At 44.8% G+C, this 21,979-nt stretch overlaps 1 protein-coding gene across 1 annotated transcript in view; it reads right to left on the reverse strand.

The window, feature by feature from the left end:
* Positions 1-19,878, reverse strand: part of RETREG1 (reticulophagy regulator 1) — a 105,907-nt gene extending 86,029 nt beyond the window's left edge. The window contains exons 1-2 of the mRNA XM_070411922.1: positions 19,562-19,878; positions 683-789 (exon numbers count right to left, since the gene is read on the reverse strand). Of these exons, the coding sequence (XP_070268023.1) occupies positions 683-789; positions 19,562-19,863 (409 nt within the window). The 5' untranslated portion in view covers positions 19,864-19,878. The remainder of the gene's footprint in view (positions 1-682; positions 790-19,561) is intronic.
* Between the last annotated feature and the right edge of the window lie 2,101 nt (positions 19,879-21,979).

The raw sequence follows: 21,979 nt of genomic DNA on the forward strand, positions 1-21,979 counted from the left end.
TCAATCTTACCACATTCACGGGGCTCAATTGTTCCAAGGAGGGATTTTTGCCCATTTGCAAAACAAGCTCAAACCCTGGTAGAAGAGGACCCTCCAAGTATGAAAAAGCTTGGCTCAGATTTATGATAGAGATAAGCTAGTCAGAAAACACCTTCAGAAAAAGTAAAAAATAATGTAAGTTCTCACTTTTAAACTTAATGTTTAAAATTCATTTTTCATCACCAACTAATTAAAAAAATTTTTTAACCATTACTTACTTGTTTTTTAAACCCTGAATTTTTTGTTCATTTTGAGGTAGAAAAAAATTTACCTAAACCAGTCCATTTTTGAATGGCCCACTTTCATCATGTAGTATGTGATAAATATTTAACTGTTATCCTCACTGATATCTTTAAATATCAAAATGGTACTTACATAATAGTGCTTAGAGCTAAAAGAGAAACCAACACATATAAACCTTTTGCCCAGAGCAGTAGCTATGACTAGGGACAACATCAGTTAAATAAGTAACAGATAATAAATAAATATTTAATCAACATTAAAGGTAGCAAAGTCAATGTCTGTATCCCCTGGCTTCCTGCTCCTTGTCAAAGGACTTCTTGGTTCAGATGCCTGCACAAAAATCAGACATTCAGGCTCTAGAAAACTAAACCCCATCATAGTGAATTCTGAGCTTTCTTACCTCTCTTTCTAGACAAAACCATATCCTTTATTATTTGCATAATAACTCGCCCAAGTATCGAGACGGCAATCAGGTGATACACTCTCCATGGAGTCAATGCGAGGAACCTATCAAAGCAAAAACAAACAAATCATTTCAGTTTGAGGATTTTTATTTTTTTAAAAATTAGGCTCAGTTTCTGCCAACACTCAACAATTTCACTTTCAAATCACACCAATATGAGCACATAAAAGTCATTTAATAGGCATCGATGTCAATAAAATAAAAGCACGTATACTTTTGTGCTAGGCTTTCTACTCTAACCTGTAATTTGGGCAGAGAATCTGCTCTCTTGGGTGTGGCCCAAATTTCGCTCTGCTAACAGATGGAGAATGGAAGTGACCTGAAACACAATTATGATCAGCTGCAAAGGCAGAGCTAAAGGGCTCTTAATACAAACAGAGACGCTACAGTAGAAGCCCTGTCCTCCGTTTTATGTTTTACTTTCATGCCGTATTCATTTCTTTACTACACCCTCCCCACCAGTCTCTTAAAAATAGCAGTTATTAAGAACTCCAATTTGCTAATAACCATTTCTCCTTAAAATCACTACCCTTTTGTCCATTTGCCCACCTCCTCTCCAGAGGAAAACAAAGAATCCTTTATCTTGAACAGCATACAGACCCTATAGCACTTTTTTTTTTTAATTGGACTCATCAAGGAATGGAATGGCAAAATCACAAGGAGCTCTGAGGCTTTCTATGGAGGTTGAAGCCAATTTTACACTAGTTAATTGGCCAAGCTAGTAATGATATGAACATTCATGTAATCATAATTCATAGAAAATTAACTTAACAAATCCATCATGTAATGCTAAGTGCAAGGCATTGTAGAGATTATAGAGAACTATAGAACATATGAGCACTGCCTTCTAGAAATTTATTTCCTCATCAGAGAGACTAATACAGATTGAGCTGGCCAAGTACCTCGCAGGGAGTCTGTCTAGGAACACAGGTAAACAGCTCCCCACACGGCATGCCCCTCTCACAGACACCATATCCTGAAGTCGTCCCCGGGACACACCATCCACTTGTATTTCCTATTCAATGATGAAATGTTGAAAACAAACTCACACACTACCCACAGCTGGATGCGGACTCGTCACTGTACTTTCCAAAGATGCATTTAAGTGGCAGAACAGTGACGACACTGTTGGTCAGTCCCTATGAGAGGCAACACTGGGACAGGAGATTCAAAGCCAGGGATTATGACCCTACTTGGTGCAACTGCCCTGACTAACAAGGGTGGGAAATGTTTTCAAAACCCTAAGTTTTTTTAAAAAGGGGGAGTTCGTGGTGTGTCCAGTGTCAGGCTTCCTAGTTGCTGGCAAAAACGGGGAGAATAGTGACCTGTTATTTCCAGTGCTTGGGGAGCTACGACTCCTTGATACTCTGTGGCCAAACCTGAGGCCCGGTAAAAAGTGGCTGCAAATATTTGAGCACCAATATATGTATCAGGAACGTCCACTGTGGGCCCACATGCCAATGGACACTGTCCAGTTGGATTTCAATTGGCAGGACAACCTCAAGGCCAGAGACTATGCCATCCTAAGCAGAAAAGCCCTTTCTCATTCTTTCCTAAGGGTCCAATTAAAAAGGAACACAGAGACAGAAACAAACAGAAAGACAGAAAGAGAGAGAGAGAGAGAGAGAGAGAGAGAGAGATGATAGATAGATATGGCGATAGAGAGAAATAGAGACAGATATACAGAGATACAGAGACAGGGAATGCCTGTGGATGAGTTTGCAAGCATAAGTGGTCTGGCTGCCTCACAGGCCTCAGCCCTCACAACACCCTATACCAGCCGTGGGCAAACTACGGCCCGTGGGCCGGATCCGGTCCGTTTGAAATGAATAAAACTAAAAAAAAAAAAGACCGTACCCTTTTATGTAATGATGTTTACTTTGAATTCATATTAGTTCACACAAACACTCCATCCATGTTTTTGTTCCGGCCCTCCGGTCCAGTTTAAGAACCCATTGTGGCCCTCGAGTCAAAAAGTTTGCCCACCCCTGCCCTATACTCTATTTCTAGAACATTCCAAACTGAGAGTGAACCTGGGATTAGAATGAATCTCTTCTGATGGCTGTCAATTCTTCAGGGTCCCCCAACTTCAGCCCCTGATCCTGGGGCCTCTTGGATCCCTCAGCAGGTTCAGGAAGCTGGGCAAGCAAAGATCCTGTTCCTGCAGCTTATTTTGTCCCCCCCCACCCCCACCCCCACCCCCCCCCACCACCACCACCACACACACACACACACACACACACACACACACACATTACCCCGATGGAGGGAGTATGCACACTGGTCTTGGGCTCCTTTCAGCTGTAGTTATTTTTATTTAAAATAATACTTTAATGTCTTCTGTTACATTTAGTGATTTTTAAAAAGTTTCAGTAAATAGCACAAAATGTAACAGAACATTTTTCAGTGGGAAACTGGGATTCTGGAAAGGCCGCACAGGGCCAGGCACTGGCCTGAGTGACTTCCCGTCCCTCGAGGCTGCCGTCTCCCTGATCCTCACTGTGATTCTGTGAGGTCCCCACCTTTTACAATGAGGAAACTGAAGCTCAGAAAGACAGTCACTTCACGGGGTTCACCTTGCTAGAAGCTAGTTCACACCTCACTTCAGAACCCCTATTCCCCAGCCACAGACACACATACACCACACACACACACACACACACACACACACAAAGACACACACACATACAGAGGCACCGATGCACACACATGCATATACTTGCCCATCTCCATGAGTATTTATTTCCACTATATTTTAGTCCAAAAAGCAGTGGAGAGAGCCAAAATATCTACGATCCCACAGAATAAGTACAAATAGATAAGAAAATTGGCAAAGGGAAAATAAACAAAAAAGATCACTCAATTCTGAGGTTAGCCCACAAGAATTCAAGCCATGAGTTGAGCTGCAAGAAGAAAGCCACAAACTGGGATCTGAGAAGACCTCTTCAGGCTGAGACTTAATGCTTCATCATGAGAATCCCCTTTTAACCCAGTAAGAGAAGACCAACTAACACAGAGATCATTTCCGTATCTTCTTAATATGAAAAGAACTGACTGATGAAACACAGCGAAGGACTAAGTAAAGCAGCCAGTGCACAGACAACCACCCAGGCGCCCTTGGACAGCCCGGAACCACAATAACGAGAACACCACCCCGCCTTGTTAGAAGTGACTCTGTGGGAACGGTTGTTTGCTTTCCAGTCTTTTCATTGTTTGCCAAGGAGGAGCTGTAAACTAGGAAGAAAGAGAAGTGTTGGTTGGACGTGTTCCAGCAGGGAACAAAGCCACCTCCTCACACCGAGTTCAAACGTGGGTGTGCTAGAGGCGCTGCCTTTACCCAGCAGGTCTGTCCGTCCCGCTCCCTCTGTGTGCCCACCTGGGGCGGTGCCAGGGGTAGAAACAACCCTAACAACTTTCTCTAATTAAACAAGGGAGACAAAGCCGTCCCTCAGCACGGCCCTACCCAAGCTCCAACGGAAAACACGTCTCTCCTCATCATTCCACCTGAGATTTCCAGGCCCATATTAACCCTCCAAACAAGACAGACAACGCCCGTGAAAAACAAGGTGGGGAAGAAGAAGAAAAGAATATGTAATAAGGAAAGATGACGGTTTCCCATTAAGTTCTCCACGTGAGCGCCTTAGCTTCTGTGCTTAGAACATTTGCCCTTAAGCACAAACAATTACAGAAAACGCCTCAGTTCAACCACAAACACAGTCAGCAAGGACTGAGGCTGGAATAGAACAGGGTCCACATTTCCATCACAGGCCTGCACTGCAATCAGATGAGAAGAGAACGAGAGGTAAAACTCAAAAGCCTGCCCTAGCCAGCGTGGCTCAGTGAATAGAGTGTTGGCTTGTGGACTGAAGGGTCACAGGTTTGATTCCGGTCGGGGGAATATGCCTGGGTTGTGGGCTCAATCCTCAGTAGGTGGCATGCAGGAGGCAGCCAATCAATTCTCTCTCATCATTGATGTTTCTCTCTCTCTCTCCCTCTCCCTTCCTCTCTGAAATCAATAAAAATATACTGAATTCAAAAGCCTGGCAAAGGCACAAGAGTGAGTCAGATATCATCCCGTGGACAACTGTCAGACTCGGTAGCCAGACATGCTGAAAACCAGTCTCCCTGGCAGACGGCAATCAAATTAGAGCCCTCCACTGCTCTCCCAGAGTAATGCTTTTTCCTTCTTAGTACTCATCTTGATTCCTACTTGTCCACTTGTCTGTCCGTTGTTTACCATTTCCTGACACCACTCTGCAAAGTTCATGAGGGAAGGGTCCAATCTCCTCTGTTTACTGATGTCACCCCAGCAATAGGTCACTAACTGGCCAATAGCAGGTGCTCAAGAAATACATATTGTACTGTTGTTCATTCAATATATATTAAACGACTGTGCGTCAATTTGTGCAAATAATCATGCATGTAACTGAGGTGATCATCAAACATTAAATCCCTAAAGCACACTATTATAACAGTAACAGTTTGCGAAAATGAAAAAACAAAAATGTATGGAGGAGCATAAAAACTTCTAAACAGTTTTTTTAAGACCTTCCACGAAGCAACTGAGAACATGGATGGCCCTTGGACCTTGGCTTAGATTAATTTTTCTCTTTAAAGGAAGACCGGGCTTCTCACTAGCTATTGGAAGTCAGTCTGTCTCTCCTAGCTACCACTGTGCCAAAGCCCTGTTGCCATGATGTGGTCGGTCAGGTCAAAGTGATGGTGCCTCGCTATGTCATAGATCCTTGTCTCCAGCGGCGCAGCAGATGCACCTCCCTTCAAGTCTAAGAAGCCATGATTACAGGGAAAGCCACACCAATACACAATATATGTTTCGGAGTTCTTCTAACAGCCATGCTCTTTATTTTTATTTTATTTATTTATTTGAGAGAGAGAGAGAGAGAGAGAGAGAGAGAGAGAGAAACATCAATTTGTTGTTCCACTTATTTATGCATTCATTGGTTGATTCTTGTATGTGCCCTAACCGGGGATCAAACCCACAACCTTGGCATATTGGGACGACCCTCAGCCATGCTCTTCAATGCCATAGGCATGTGGCAATCATGGGATCATAAGCCTTACAACATGCACCTGTTTGCACCAAGCAAACTCCATGCACATCAGAGATTTCATGGGCAACATTAGAGCTAAAAGCATGGACACAGATTCCAATATCTTAGTCATACATGGCACTACTATACAAACAGGCTGAACTTTCAGCTATCCAGTATTTAGCGACATTATTAAAAGTGAAAATTTTCATGGAAATAACCAATTTCCAGTTTGATGAATGAAAGCTGGTGTTCACTAATACTAGTGAATTTTAAAACAAACAAACAGAAAAGCAATTTTTAAATCGTATTTCCCATTTACACTGGATTATATTTTAAAATGGATTCTAATAAATTTAGAACATGAGCCAAAAGTGAAATTGTATTAAGTATTTTTAAATATTTAAATATCATTTACTTTAAAAAGGTAAGGGTTTCATGTACCATTATGCATAAACTATGATGATAAACTGGTTAAAGTCTCTCACTAAAACTTTCTGATATTATACACAACAATGCAAGTTGTTGTTTTGAATTTGCCCAGAAAGTTTTGGGAAGTTAAATTTAAAAGGTGAACTTTTTAAATATATGAGAAAATATATACTCATTCCTAAAATTAATAGAAAGAAAGTTTTTATACTAAGTCAGTGCCCCAGCATATGCCCAGGGAGGGTGCAGGGATAGCACAGCAGGAGGTGGCTCACCTAATTCCCCTCCTCCAGCTCCTAAGCCCTTTCTTCCACATACAAAGATGGACTGGGACTGCATGCAACTCATGCTGAGCCCCAGACGAGGCCACGAGGCCACCTCCTGACTCATGGTGGAAGTCCCCTCTCCAGGATCCGGGGATGTGCATTCTCGTGCACCGTGGTCCCTAAACTGTACTCTTCTGATGGACTCTCTAGTCCTGACTTTTACATTTTATTTCCCATGAAAGCTTGAATTTGTTAAAACACTGAATGTGTGTCTGGTTTTTGTTTGTTAACACCCTCTATTATATGTACTAGCTACAGGAGAGCTTGATGAGAAGAAGTCAACAGCTATTTTAAAGAGGTTTCTTAAAAACAACAACAACAACAAAAAACACCCTTAAATTGTAGTCGGTTGCTCTAACCGGTTTGGCTCAGTGGATAGAGCGTCAGCCTGTGAACTGAAAGGTCCCAGGTTCGATTCCAGTCAAGGGCATGTACCGTGGTTGCGGGCACATCCCCAGTGAGGGGTGTGCAGGAGGCAGCTGATGGATGTTTCTCTCTCATCAATGTTTCTAACTCTCTATCCCTCTCCTCCTCCCTTCCTCTCTGTAAAAAAATCAATAAAATATATTTAAAAAATTGTAGTCGGTAACCAATGTAACTATTGAAGTGGCTATGCCTGTGTTAACGGGTCCTGGGGTTGTTTTAGAAAACACAACTATCGGTTTGTAGTTCAGGAATACAGACAAATGTTTCCTTCGAATAGTAAATGAATGTTCAAGTGACAAGAATGTCCCCCCTATGACAGGTTTCCGGGATGCAGTTATCCTCATGGGGTGAGAAAAGGTGGTATTGCCACTCGTTGGATGTTAAACACCTTGTTTCAGGTAGATGTGCTCAAGTTGAGCCATTACAACTGAGAGCAAGACAGTCTTCAATTGTCTCCTTTTGTCAAAATTGACTTTTAACAAACTTCGGCTCCGTGGACAGGGGTAAGGAGGAAGGATGTGGTCTGAAGCTCACAGCTAGGAGCTTCTGAGGATCCCAACAAATCGTGGGGAGATCTGTCCATACTCCTTCCCCAGACTCTCAAGACCCCCCGAGACGCGGCTGGATCGATACAGTAAATTTCCCACAGTGACCTGAGAACTCGGAACAGTGATCCTGGCACCAGGGAATGTTATTATTTTGCCGTCCAAGGTTTCATCACGCTTGTTTCAACGCCCAGCAGTTTTAAAAAGGGGTCAGGAGGCCCCGAGGCGGGGCCAGTTGTCACCAGCTCACAGTGGGGTTTGGGCCTCAGTTTCTTCATCTATACAATGAGGTGATGACGAAGGTGGAGCAGAGTCCCTACCTTTTGTTTCCTCATACAGATGCCGTCTTTTGAAAGAGTTTAGCTGCTAACAAAACAACCTGGTTTACTAGGTCAGAGCTGGTGAAACTTGATCACAGAAATAAGTATCTTCCATCGGCTGTTTGAAATACGGAAAAACAGGTTAGTGCCTTCAAAGCACTGGGGAGCTCGGGGTCCTAGAGGATTTTAATAGATTCAGGTTGTGGTTCTTTGGCTGAACTCTGCTACCCTGGACCCACAAGACACGAGCAAAAGTGCCAGGGTGCTTTTTTGGAAGCTGACCAGCAGAAAGTGACACCTATGTAGCCTTAAGCTCCCAACCAGACCTAAAATGTAAATAGCAGTGACACTCTTCCAACTCAGCACATCCTGGTCGCATCCTGGCCTATGACAAGTTAGGATATTTGTTTTGAGCACATGCAAAGTCAAAGCATGAATTCTATCCACCGTTTGGTTCATTAGGTGAAGTCTATGCTAGGAATACATGTGTACCTGCAAAGCCAGGCCTGACACCCACTTCCCAAGGCATGACTCAGCAAAGCCCACAGCACCCAGCCAGGGCAACCTCCCTGCACAACTGCAGGGGGCGCCACGCAAGCTGTGCTCTGTGTGAGTACCCCTTGGAGGCACACAGAAGCCCTGTGTTCAAGTCCACAGGACTACAATGGACCACAAAGTCATATGCAGCTTTTATATGGCCAACGTTGAGTCCTGGAAGTATGAAAGCCAAAAAGAAATGCTTTAAGCTTGCCCTTAAGCGCTAAAGCACTAGTGATGATAATACAGCCGTCTGGCCAATTCCCTGTTTACCTAAATACCATCCATCAGAAATCAATAGCTGGACCAGGTACCGATCATCTACAAGAGATTGGTAAGGCCTTGGAAAGGCGTCCAACTGCTCAAACGCAAGAGGAGACAGGAAGAGCAATGCTTCAAAATTCTAAGAGCAAATTATTTCCAACCCAGAATTCTAAAGCAAACCAGACTAGCAACCAGCTGGAAGGGTGAGAGAGATATTTCCTGCACATGCGTTCTCACAACATGCATTTCCTTTGTACTTTCTCAGAGCTGGAGAATGTGCTCTCTCAGTACAGAAGGAGTTCACCAAGAAAGAGTCCAGTAACAGGGGAAAAAGAAACAGAAATGAGAGACTCCGAACAAACAAGAAAACCTTAAACCTTCGTGAATATTCTTAAGGGGAAGAAAAGGGGCCTCTCCCTCGAGGCTGTGACTTCTCCTGACTCTGTGCAGCATGGGCCCAGTGATGGAGGCTCCCGCAGAGGAGGGAAGGAACGGGGTGACGGATGCGGATGTCCTAAGAGGACAGCAGACCCTGGGGACAATCACACAAGACTGGTATAGGAGGGTGAGGACTCTGAGAGGGGTGGCTCCAGGGAAAAGGATAAAAAGAGAGGAACTCAAACTGTCAGCCTGATACATTTGACCCATTATCAAAAGGAGTTTTCCAGAAATGCTGGAAAATTAAGATGATCAAATAGAAAAAATTGCTAAGAGTAACAGCAAAATGAAGTTGTACAAGCACGGTACTGTAAACATGGCATTCTCCTTAGTTCATGTATAAACAATGCTTACACAGTCACAATGATAAGTGATCAAACCGAAAATTGTGACATCATTACAGTAGATGGAGGAGGGGAAGGGAGTGTGTGTGTGAATTAGGGCAGGAAGGAACAAAATAATGTGTCAAATTACTCCATCAAGAAATGGCATTAAAAAAATTTTAACAGCCCAGCTGGTGTGGCTCAGTGCTTGAGTGTCAACCTATGAACCAGGGGGTCAAGGTTCGATTCCCAGTCAGAGCACATGCCCAGGTTGCGGGCTCAATCCCCAGTAGAGAGCATGCAGGAGGCAGCTGATCAATGATTCTCTCTCATCATTGATATTTCTCTCTTTCCCTCTTCCTCTCTGAAATCATTAAAAATATTTTTTTAATCTTTTTAAAACAGTAACCTACCGACTTGACTTATTGTGGTGATCTTTTCACAATATATATAAACATGAAATTATTATACTGTATACCTAATATAATGTTAATGTCAATTATACCTCACAATTTTTAAAAACAAATTATAAATGTAAAAAAAATGGCATTTTAAGGATATTATTTAGAAAAGCCTAAAGAGAGCTAAAAGCAAATCATTAACAATATTTGCTCTGAGAAACAACCAGGAAGTGGAAAGAGACGGGACAAGAGAATGTCTTGCTTTTATTAAAAGTCAGTTGGGATTAATCGATCTGAGAGACAGCGAAAAAGAGAAAGCATGCATGTATGTGTAGAGAGAGTGACTGACTTTCATATGCAGTACTTTCCATATCATTTACTACATATTCTATAAATGTAGCTTTAATTTTTTCTTTTTATGTAATTGGTTGTCAACAGAGTTTTACTAAGTTTCAAAAAACAAACCCACAGGAAAATAAAATACCTTCAAATTGTTCCAGATACCATGAAAAAATACAAGCAGATCCAAATACTGAAATTAATAGGCAAGACCCAGAGAAGGTAGCAAGGATGACCCACTGCGGTGACTACCGACTGACGACAGTGAAGCGGCTGTGGGTGACATGCTGGACACAGGCAGAGCCTCGGGGGCGGAGGGAGCAGTAAGAGCTGAAACAGAGCAGGGAGGCTCTGCACATGGGCCAGAGGAGCAGGGGATCTGAGTCCCCGAACATCCTCCCCTGCTCTGTCAATAAAGATGCCGCCGTCAATGCCAGCCAACAGCCCAGCTCCCCTCCCCCAGGGTATGGCAGAAGTGCTCCTTAAAGACAGGCTGCCATCCCCAACACTAAACGCACCCAGGCTCACAGCCCAAAGGACACATGTTTTAGGTGCTATTCGACACCATCAAGCAGCACAGCCACCTGAGAAGATGCGGGGGTCCACACGACCTTCTACCTAGAGAGAAAGGGCCACCCTCCAATCAAAAGGGCAAACACAAAAGGGCACCCAAACATGATGAAGCTGGACCACCTGACAACTCAGAGAGATGCACTCTGGGTTTTTACAATTAACGCTGGAAAACGGAAAACAAAGGTGGTAGAATGGAGCTGTGGTTAGTGATGAAATTTTATTTGGAAAAATAAATCAACTTCTTTCCTGAAAGCAGATAAGAGACAACCAGCTATGTGGGAGGCAGCCAATGTTTTAATTAAGAAGTAAATTCACTGGGTCCTGTAGAAGACATATGGAGTAAGCCATATAACATCACACTCATTTTACTCCCCTTGCAGTAGGCTCTAGTTGATAGGGGAAAAAATGTACAAAAGCCTGGTTGAAATCCAAGCTCTGCCACGTACTGTCATCTTGGGGCAAGTGACTTAAATGCCCTGGGCCTCAACGTTCCCCTCTGCAAAATGGGACAATGACCCCTTGCTGGGTGGTGTGAGAAATAAATAATAACTATGCCAAGTGACGCAAAGCAGGAGCCCAATCAATGGTCATTGTTAAAATCAATGATCACTGCAGGTATCCCCAAGTGAAATGAAAGGCTCGTTCAGTGTCTGGGCAGAGATGGGAGGCCGGCTGGCCCATGGGTGGCTGCAGCTCCTTCTCCCAGTTCTAAGACTCCATGTGGAGCATGTAAGTGGCCACACCTCGCCCAGCGTGTTTTCATTTAGGTAGTGCTGCCTTCATCCCCAAGAGAAAAATGTTTCCTTCCCAAATAAACTGAAATAAGCAGAGAAGAAAGCATGTAGAAAATGAAAATCTTGTCCAGCCAGCGTAGCTCAGTGTTTGAGTTTCAACCCATGAACCAGGAGGTCACCGATTCGATTTCCGGTCAGGGCACATGCCTGGGTTGCAGGCTCAATTCCCCGTGTGGGGCGTGCAGGAGGCAGCCCATGGATGATTCTCTCTCATCACTGATGTTTCTACCTCTTTCTCCCCCTCCCTTCCTCTCTGAAATCAAGACAAAAACATTTAAAAGAAAATGAAAATCTTCCTGAAGAATCTTTGAAAACACTTCAGAGTTTTATGTTTCTGAAAGCATGTATGTAAAGAGATGTGGATACTACAGACACTTTTGAGCTCGCTTCTGTCATTTCCCGAGCAATACTGACTACAAATACAATACAGCATAGAGGTGGCCACAATACTAAATTTAGCACTATTCCATGAAAAAAATGCAGCTTGAAAAAAATTGGTCTATGAGGACAAAGATGAAAATACAGGGACCTGATAAAAACGTATTCACTGTAGAAATGGCCGGACATAAATAAAACCAGGAAAACAATGTCATCCAGCGTTTCCCCCCAATTATTTGTGATTTCCTGCTATCCTTCCCCATGAAAGATATAGCCAGCCTCGTCCTCGCTCAACCTTCTCAATCTCAGTAGATTGCTCCTCCTTCAAAGAGATATCAGTCACCACTGTCCCATGACTCCTGGGCACATCCACTATAGGCACGCCTACCTTTCCTCCTCGTCCCCAGGTATGGGAGGAAGAGGTGTCCTTCTAAGCCCGGCCCTTTCAACCTTCCTCTAACAAGCTGGAGGCACCATCATTGATGGTATAGAGGGGTTGTTGACACCAAGTGCGAGTTGGACCCTGCAACCTTCCAAACCAACACCACAGAACAGCACCCCAAGGACTCCCAGTGGGTCCTGGGCATTCCAGATTACACGGGTGCCCAGCCTGAGACGTCACAGAAGTCATAGTACCCAAGGTCTCCTGCCCTTGTGCGGTCACCTCAGGCAAATCACGTTCTTGCAGTTTTACTATTCACACAAATGGAGGGTAATGTTGTCATGCGATGCCAGATGCTCTGGGAAAAGCCCAAGGCCTGGACTTTCCTGTATGCCAAGCCTCCAACTGTGGGTTCAATACTGAATCACATCAGGGCACTTTCTAGGCTGCAGAGCCAGTGTGCCCCGAGAGAGAGGCTGCGTTGGAAGGCATCCAATGTCAGTGCTGTGACCCGCCAGGAGACTGAGAATAGGGGCATTTTGCTCCATCCCTTGCCTGTCCAAGGCAACCGTCATGTGGCCGCAGAAAACATGCGTCAGAGCTTGCCACTCCTCTCACCAAAAACAGACATCTCATACAAAGACTTCTGTCGGAATTTTTTTCAATAACTTTATTCATGAGAGCCAACCCTGAAAACAACCCAAATGACCAGTGAATAAACAAATCGTGGCATATCCCTGAAGTGGCAGCCTGGTCATCAACAAAAAGGAACAAATAACTGATATGCACAGTGGGGTGAATCTCCAAACTGTACGCTGAGTAAACAAAGCCAGACACAAAAGACATCCTAATAGATGGTATCATTTATGTGCAACTTTAGGGAAGACAAATAGAATCTATGGCGATGGAAAGCAGGTCAGTCCCCAGGGTGGGTACTGACAGGAAATCGTTTGGGGTGATGGAATGAATGGCCTAGATCTTGGTTGCCTTTGTTACATAGGTGTGACATTGGACTGTACACTTAGGAGTCTGTGCACTTTACTGATGGTCCACTGCAAACAGTTAATTCTTTAAAACCACAACCAAATGGGCATTTTCCGTTTCATTGGGTTCATTCCATTCTATGTTGTGTTTACCATCGGGTGTCACTGATGGCTTCTGGGAAGAAACCGTAGCCAGGGGCAGGCGTGGGAAAGAGATCTGCAAACTGTTGGCCCCTTTGTACTTTTAAACTTTTGAACTGTGAGGCGGTATTAGCTAATTATTTTGAAAATAAATAAAATTTAAATTTTTAAGAGAAAGAATTTAAAAACATGTCCCTCGTTGATAAAATAAGGGAGACATAGCCCTCAGACTACTATTAAGTGCCACACCATCTATTTCAGGTTGTGGACATGCTGTTCTTGAAGCAAACACTGTATGTGGTCTGCATTTTATCAAACTCCGCGGAGCTCTGAGTGAGTACCATTTCTTAGCATAATTTAATACTTTAGTATTTTCCATAAAATACATAGATAATAGATAATATATACATACACAGTTATAAAATACTCATAACTTGAACACTATGTAACCGCTACCCAAGTCAGAAAATACAACACTGCCTGTACCCCAGAACCTTCCATATGTCCCCCTGGGATCACACCTTCTCACTCCTCCCAGGAACAACCACTCTCTTGATTTCAGGAATAAGAAATGTGTCTTTCTTATCTCCTATGTGTATATCCCCAGTCAATACTGTTCAGCTTTGCACATTTTGAAACTTTTTCAAAAAACTGAATCATTCTGCACATTTTACTGTGTGCTTCTTCTGCCCCAAATTACATTTTTAAAACTTGTGGGAGGCCCTCTGCCAGGGAAGGCGCCTTGGCTCTCCTTTAAGTCATGTTGACTGAACCCAAGGCGTGGGCATAGCCCTTCCTTGGGGGCATTTCTGGCCAAAAGGTGAGAATGCCTTCAGCCCAACTCTTCAAAGCCCAGGTGCGGGGAATGGGTTTTATTATGTAAATCCAGTCAAGTACCAGGAATAACTCCCTTATCTTGAGTTTTGGTGAAACCTCCTGATATTTTAGGGAATTTGGACTATAAAATAAACACACTGCTTGGGACTTGGTCTCTCTGCCTCTCTGCCAGAAGAGGACAGAAGCCCACCCAGACCCAGCTTTTCTATTTCTGCATCTGTCTTTCATTTCTCAATCCCCAAAGCTCCTCTACTTGAAAGAACCGGTTCGCATGCTCTCTCTGTGCTGGACGCGGAGAAGGGAGCCCTACACCCCGACACAAAAACTCATCCATGTTGTTGCCTATCGCTGTAGCTTTGTTAGATAGTATTCGGGGGACGGCAGGAATAAATGGAATAAATGGACCACAATTTACTTACCCATGAAAATATTCACGGATACATTAATGAGGTGGCTTTTGTTTTGTCCCCATTGTCTAAACAAAAGACAAGTCCACAGACATAACATGACATTCAAGGAAACCATTGTCCCAAAATGTGTTTCCAAAACACCTAGCCAGTCTCATTTTCCCACTTTTCTCTACCAACCCGTGTGCCATCACATCAGTTTGGCAATACTGACTGAAATATCAGGTACAGTTCCTAAGGACTGGAAGGCTGCTGACCATGTACTAGATCTACCCAAAACATTCCTGTCCATCAAGATCTGGCCCAGGCACAATCTCCTCATTAGGACCCCACAACTTCTTCTTGTCCACAATGCCACCACTCCCCTGGAACTGCATCAGGATAACCTATCCTTTCTCTGACTCTTTTTTAAAAATATATTTGTATTGATTTCAGAGAGGAAGGGAGAGGGAGAGAGAGATAGAAACATCAATGATGAGAGAGAATCATTAATTGGCTGCCAAATGCCCCACACTAGGGATCAAACCCACAACCCGGGCATGTGCCCTGACCAGGAATCAAACCGTGACCTCCTGGTTCATAGGCTGATGCTCAACCACTGAGCCACACTGGCTGGGCCTTTCTCTGACTCTTCTAACACAATTGCTTCACACAGCCTTGAGTTATACCCGTTTGTTAAGGCCATACCTCAATGCTGGGTTTTGTAGTTCACAGTACTAAAATCTTGCAGATAATGGGCAGGCAATATATGTTAGAGCTTTTGAACTCAAACCCAAAATCCTGAAAGCTACTGCTGGTACCAGGTATTAAATCATTCAAAAATATATGTTTGAAAAGTTAGTCTCCACAAAAATGAAATAATTAAATACTAATTAAAGTAGAAACAACATCACTCTTGCTTAAGATAAGATATGGGTTCCTCATATTTCTAACCTTGATCTTTTTGTTTTTCTCATTAAAAATATAGAGCTTCCTAGGGCAGTTGAAACTAAAGAGAAAATGAACAAATGGGACTACATCAAAATAAAAAGCTTCTGCACAGCAAAAGAAACCATCAACAAAACAACAAGAAAACCCACTTCTTGGGAAAACATATTTGCCAACGTCATATCTGATAAGGGCCTAATCTCCAAAATTTATAGGGAACTCATACAACTTAACAAAAAGAAGATAAACAATCCAATCAAAAAATGGGCAACGGAGCTAAATAGACACCTTTCAAAAGAGGACATTCAGAAAGCCAAGAGACATATGAAAACATGCTCAAAGTAACTAATCATCCGAGAGATGCAAAGCAAAACAACAATGAGATACCATCTCACACCTGTCAGAATGGCCATCATCAACAAATCAACGAACGACAAGTGCTGGAGAGGATGTGGAGAAAAAGGAACACTTGTGCACTGCTGGTGGGAATGCAGACTGGTGCAGCCACTCTGGAAGACAGTATGGAGTTTCCTCAAAAAACTAAAAATGGAACTCCCATTTGACCCTGTGATCCCACTTCTAGGAATATATCCCAAGAAACCAGAAACACTAATCAGAAAGGATATATGCACCCCTATGTTCATAGCAGCACAATTCACCATAGCTAAGATCTGGAAACAGCCTAAGTGCCCATCAGTAGATGAATGGATTAGAAAACTGTGGTACATCTACACGATGGAATACTATGCTGCTGTAAAAAAGAAGGAACTGTTACCATTTGCAACAGCATGGATGGAGCTGGAGAGCATTATGCTAAGTGAAACAAGCCAGTCAATGAAGGAAAAATACCACATGATCTCACTCATTCATGGATAATAAAGACCATTACAAACTTTTGAACAATAATAGATACAGAGGCAGAGCTGCCTCAAACTGATTGTCAAACTGCAGTGGGAAGGCCAGGGAGGGTTGGGGGACAGGAGGGAGGGGAGTAAGAGATCAACCGAAGGACTTGTATGCATGCATATAAGCATAACTAATGGACATAAGACACTGGGGGGTAAGAGAGGGCAGGGGTTTGTCAAGGGTGGGGGGGGGGGGGGAAAGGACACTTATGTAATACCCTTTGTAATACTTTTAGCAAAAAAATAAAAATAAATAAAAATAAATAAAAAATAAAAAAATAAAAATAAAAATATAGAGCTTTAGAGTGACTGGGACACAGAATGTTTTAACATCATCATTTAAGATCACTTGATAAGAAGTACACTACTTATGTCCTAACTGGTTTGGCTCAGTGGATAGAGCGTTGGCCCGAGGACTGAAGGATCCTGGATTCAATTCCAGTCAAAAGCATGTACCTAGGTTGCAGGCTCAATCCCCGGCTCTGGTTGGAACTTGGGTGGGAGGCAACCCCAATCAATGTGTCTCTCTCACATCTATGTTTCTCTCTCTCTCCCTCTCTTTCTTTCTATCTCTCTTGCCCCTCCCTTTCACCCTCTCTAAAAATCAATGAACAAATATTCTCAAGTGAGAATTAACAACAACAAAAATTACACTATTTAAAGGAAATGATGTCCTCAAAAAGTGTTTAACCCCAGAAACAACAAAGGGGAAAAGTCCAAAATTTTAATGAAATTAATAAATGAGTCAGAAATTCCAGTTAACAAATATTTCATAATTTAAAAAGTGATACTATTATTTTTCTATCAAAGAAAATACATGCATGGAATGTAGACACTGCAAACCGGAAAGAAATAAAAGAGAAGATCAAAGATATAAATGGGTTGAAGGCCTGGTCATTGTTTGCCTCTCCAAAGAACTCATAAAACAAAATGGATAGAAGACATCACTCGAATAATGCCAAATACGCCTTCAATTATTTTATGCAGAAGTCATTCTTTTCAATAGAGGTTATACAGAATACATCATAGGAAAAAATGTTTGCAACTCATATTATAGAAATCAGGCTAAAATCCTTAATATAAAAAGAGTTCCTACAAATCAATAGGAAAAAGCCCAATGGCTCAACTAAAAATATGGATAAAAGTTATTTATAAACAGATAATGCAAAGAAAAAATAATTATAATGACCCTTGAACATAGGAAAAATACTCAACCCCAGAGAAATAAAAATTGAAGACCATAGTGGTATACCCTTTTTTACCTATCTGATTTGCAATCAAAAAGTTTGAGAAAATGCTGTTGGCAAGGGTAGAGAGAAACAAGCAGTCATACACATTGCTGGTTGAAGTATAAATTGGTAGAACTCCAAGGAAGTCTAATAATTTAGTGATATCCATCAAAATTACAAATGCATGTCCCCTCTGATCCAACAATCCCACTTCTAGGAATTTATTCTACATAAGTACTTGCATATATGCAAAACAGTGCATGTATAAATCCATTACATATAACACTGAGATAGCAAAAGTTTAGAAACAACCTTAGTTCATCAGTAGGACACAGGTTAAATAATCAGGGACATCCTTACAATGGAATTCTATGCAGCTGAAAAAGAACAAAGAAGTGATCACCAAGACACACTAAGAAGAGGAATAGCACAGGCAGTATTCTTCAATTTGGGTAGAATATTGAGTATCTGCTGAAATATGCATTATCTGGAAAGATACAAGGAAACAGGTAACATTGGTTGCCTCTGGGAGGAAACTGGGTAGCCAGGGACAGGCATGGGAAAGAAATATTCAAAATGTCTATCCTCTTGTACCATCAAACTTTTGAACTATAAGACTATTAGCTATTTTTAATAAATAAAATTTAAAAATAAGGAAAATGATTTTAAAAATATGTTCCACATTGGAAAAATGAGTGAGGCACAAACCACGTAGCATAACACAACACATTCTCCTTATTTTGAGTGCTCACATAACTTCACAACAGGATAAAGAAATTTGGAAAAAACTCTAGAAATACTGATAACAAAGAGACCCCAAGCCAAGTAATTCACATTCAGGGGCCCTGATAAGATACAGCAAGTTTTTAGGGAAAGCCAGGACTAGCACAGATCTGTAAGAAAAAATGTTTGAGTTGCTCGATTCACCTAGAAAACAGCAGGCTACGTATGTATGACTTGCGCACTTATTTCCTAACTTTAAGGTTAAGAAATGTATGCCCTATAACAATATATCTGTTACCTAAGCCCTGCTTAATCTGCACGGTGTGGGTCATGCTTGTTATGAGGACAGGGTTGCAAACAAAGAAGGCTTTTCTCCGCCCTCCAACAGATGACGGAGCTGTCTTTCAAGGAAGGAGCCAGACACTTCCCCCGTCCTTGCCGGTGATGGGGTCTATATGGAGGGACAAACCTGTTGATGAGGGGCTTGCCATAGCCATTCCTGTGTATTCTCTCTGTACTTCACCTAAAAATATGCCTGTTTTCCTCACTGTGTACACCTCGCGGGTGGGGGTGTATATAATCCACCTGGCTGCCTCCTGTTTTCTCCTGGGGGAGTAAAGACAGTAAACCCAATCCTCCCGGGAAGGGAAAAACAAATCATTCAGTGCCCATCTCAGGTGGCAGTCTGGAGCATGTACCTAAGCTGGTCCAGATATGCCTGCTGTGGGTGCAAGAACGAATACAATTTCAAGCACAATTGCTCGGGCATGCTTTGGGGGAACAGGTCAAAACCTGCGAGTTTTAGAAAGCAGAAGCCCAAGTTACGGAGTATGCCGGGCACACCTACAGGTACAGGTGCAGGCGGGTCAGCCAACGACCTGGCCTGTGAGACAGGACACACACACACACACACACACACACACACACAGGATGACAATTGTTTACAGGCAGTGCCTCTGGAGCAGAGTTGAAGTGGGTGTCTACCTGCTCAGCAAGGTGACCAAGAAAGTGGGGCAAGGCTGACACTTCTTACTCCGCAGTGTCCAGCGCGCACCCCCACCCCAAGCGCCCTAAGGTCGGCTGCCCTCCTGGACGTCCCCTAACCCCACACACACCCGCCCTGACCCCGAGGTCTCACCAGAACAGCACGTTGGCCCCGGCGAAGCCGAGCACGGTGCGCAGCGGCCTCTTCCAGCTCAGGAGCTCCTTGGCGCAGCAGCCCAGCCACAGCCCGGGCTCCCCCAGCAGCCAGGTCACCGCGGCGGCCACCTCGCCGGCGGCCTCCTCCACCTGCCGCCCCGCGGCCGCCGCCGCCGCCCCTTCCTCCGGCGCTTCCTCCCCCCGCTCCCCGGAGGGAGCCCGGGGCGGCGGCTCCTGCTCCCCGGCAGCCCGAGCCGGGCATCCTTCCTCGGCGGGCTCCGGAGGCGCCTGGCTCGCCATCTTCAGCGGCGCTGGCAGGCGGGCACGGGCACGCGCGGGCGCGTCGGGGTGTCGGCTCCGAGAGGGCGGCGGGTCCGACACGGGGCGCGCACCGCGGGGCGCCGAGCTGGGTGCCTTGTGACGTCAGCCCGGCCGCGACTGGGGCGCCTCCAGGGGAAGTGGGTGCGGCCAAGTTCGCGCAGGGCGGGGCGGGGCGGCGGGCGCCGTGGGAGCGAGCGAGCTGGGCGGGGTCCCGGGGACCCAGGGAGCGTGACCCCCTTTTCCCTCCCCGCTGCGGAGGGGCGGAGAGGAGCCCCTCCCGGTTACTGATCTAAAAGGGAGGCAGGGCTCCGGCAGCAGCAGTTGAACATCTGAACTTTCTCGCGCCGGGGCCCCCTTCGCGCATCCTGCAGCCTTGATGGGTGAGCGGGTCTCAGCCCCCGCGACCCCCTGGCCCAGCGCGTCCTCAGGGACAGCCGACCCAGCCACAGCAGAAGTCTGTGGTACTCTGCGAACACCGCAATAATATAAATGTTGGATTGAGAAAGGAAGAAAAAAACATGTGGCTCAACTAAAGAGCATCTTGCCCTCTCTTTTTTACATTCGCGGTAACACCGGACCCCAGCAATTGGGGCGGGAGGTGGGGGGGCAGTGCGGGGTTGGAGGGGGGCGCTTCCTCTCTCCAACTGTGGGCAAGGTCCTCTGGCTCCAAAATGCGCTTTGGTCTGTGGGAGGTACTGGTGGGAGTTCCTGGAAGGAGGTACAGGTGAGCGGGGAGCTCAGAAATCAGAACCCCCGCTTTGCGTGTATCCAAGAGGTTTGGCAAACCTGGACTGTGCTCACTTCCCTGTCCCCGCAGGCGTGGGGATTGAAAAAGGCTGCGAGAGGGGGTGATAGGGAATCCTGAAACCTCGCATACCAGCCTTCACTGGTCCCAGTACTTCTGCGTGAGTGTGGGGAGAGGGTAACTGTTTATGTTCACTTTTCACCATTTGCACTGTTTAAATGTTGTATTATTTAATTTCCTGGAGAACCAATTTGGCGCACAGCACACTCAGAGCTCCAGGACAACTCCAGGGATCAGCTAAGCCTGGGCCCCAGCCTGTCACTAGACCCCAGGTCTTGCCTGCAGCCCCAGGGTCCTCAAATCAGTCTGGGAGGGGAAGTGTGTTGACCCCTTAGAGTAGACAGAGGGGTGCAGACATCAGGTGGGAACTCAGCCCCACTCTCCAATGATCACCTGGCACAGCCCCCTGATCAGGTGCCCACTTAGGGCCATCACCTGGCCCTGGCCCCTGATCAGATGCCCACTTCCAGCCATCAGGGCTCTGCCCCTGATCACATGCCCACTTCCAGCCATCACCTGGCCCCCATCCCTGGTCAGGTGCCCACTTAGGGCCATCACCTGGCCCCCATCCCTGATCAGGTGCTCACTTCCAGCCATCAAGTGGCCCTGCCCCTGATTAGATCACATACCCACTTTAGGCCATCAGGTGGCTCCGCCCCTGATTAGATATCCACTTCTAGCTTATTATGTGGCCCCGACCCCTAATCAACTATCCACTTCCGGCCTATCAGGTGGCCACGCCCCCTTGTTCTCCTGCCCACTCAGGTGTGACCACCTAGTCCCAAACTCTTGAAACCCTGGAAGGTTTCTGTTTCCCAGGTGCCATCTCCCTAGTTCGCAGTCTGACCCTGCTCTCACACCTGTCAACAGTCCCTTTGCCAAAGTCCTCCCCAAAAATCCTTCCTACTTGCTCTCTCTTTCCTGTGGGACTCTGACAACTGGGATTGGAAAGGAGACAGGAGAGTAGTGGCTTGTCCAGGTTCTAATCCCCCTGTTGGTGCTTTTCTCTAGAATAAAATGCCCCTCCCTCCATCCTGAGCGTTCTACCTGTGACAAATCAGGGCATCTTACATCCTCCTGGAGTCTCCTACTAGCAGGCAGCCTGCTCTCACAGGTTGAATGGGGCTCATCCCCAGAACAACTAAAAAGCCCATTGATAAGGGAGCCTCTGGGGAAAGTTCTATAATGTTCACCTGGGTGGTCATTGTATACATTTATCTCTCCGTGTATATATTGCAGATGTGTGCACTTTATTGTATGTATGTAACACCTTAGGAAGTATACTCCTTG

The sequence above is a fragment of the Myotis yumanensis genome, unplaced genomic scaffold, assembly GCF_028538775.1.
Source record: "Myotis yumanensis isolate MYYU_CA2020_CCGP unplaced genomic scaffold, mMyoYum1.0.hap1 SCAF_4, whole genome shotgun sequence".
Classification (NCBI taxonomy): domain Eukaryota; kingdom Metazoa; phylum Chordata; class Mammalia; order Chiroptera; family Vespertilionidae; genus Myotis; species Myotis yumanensis.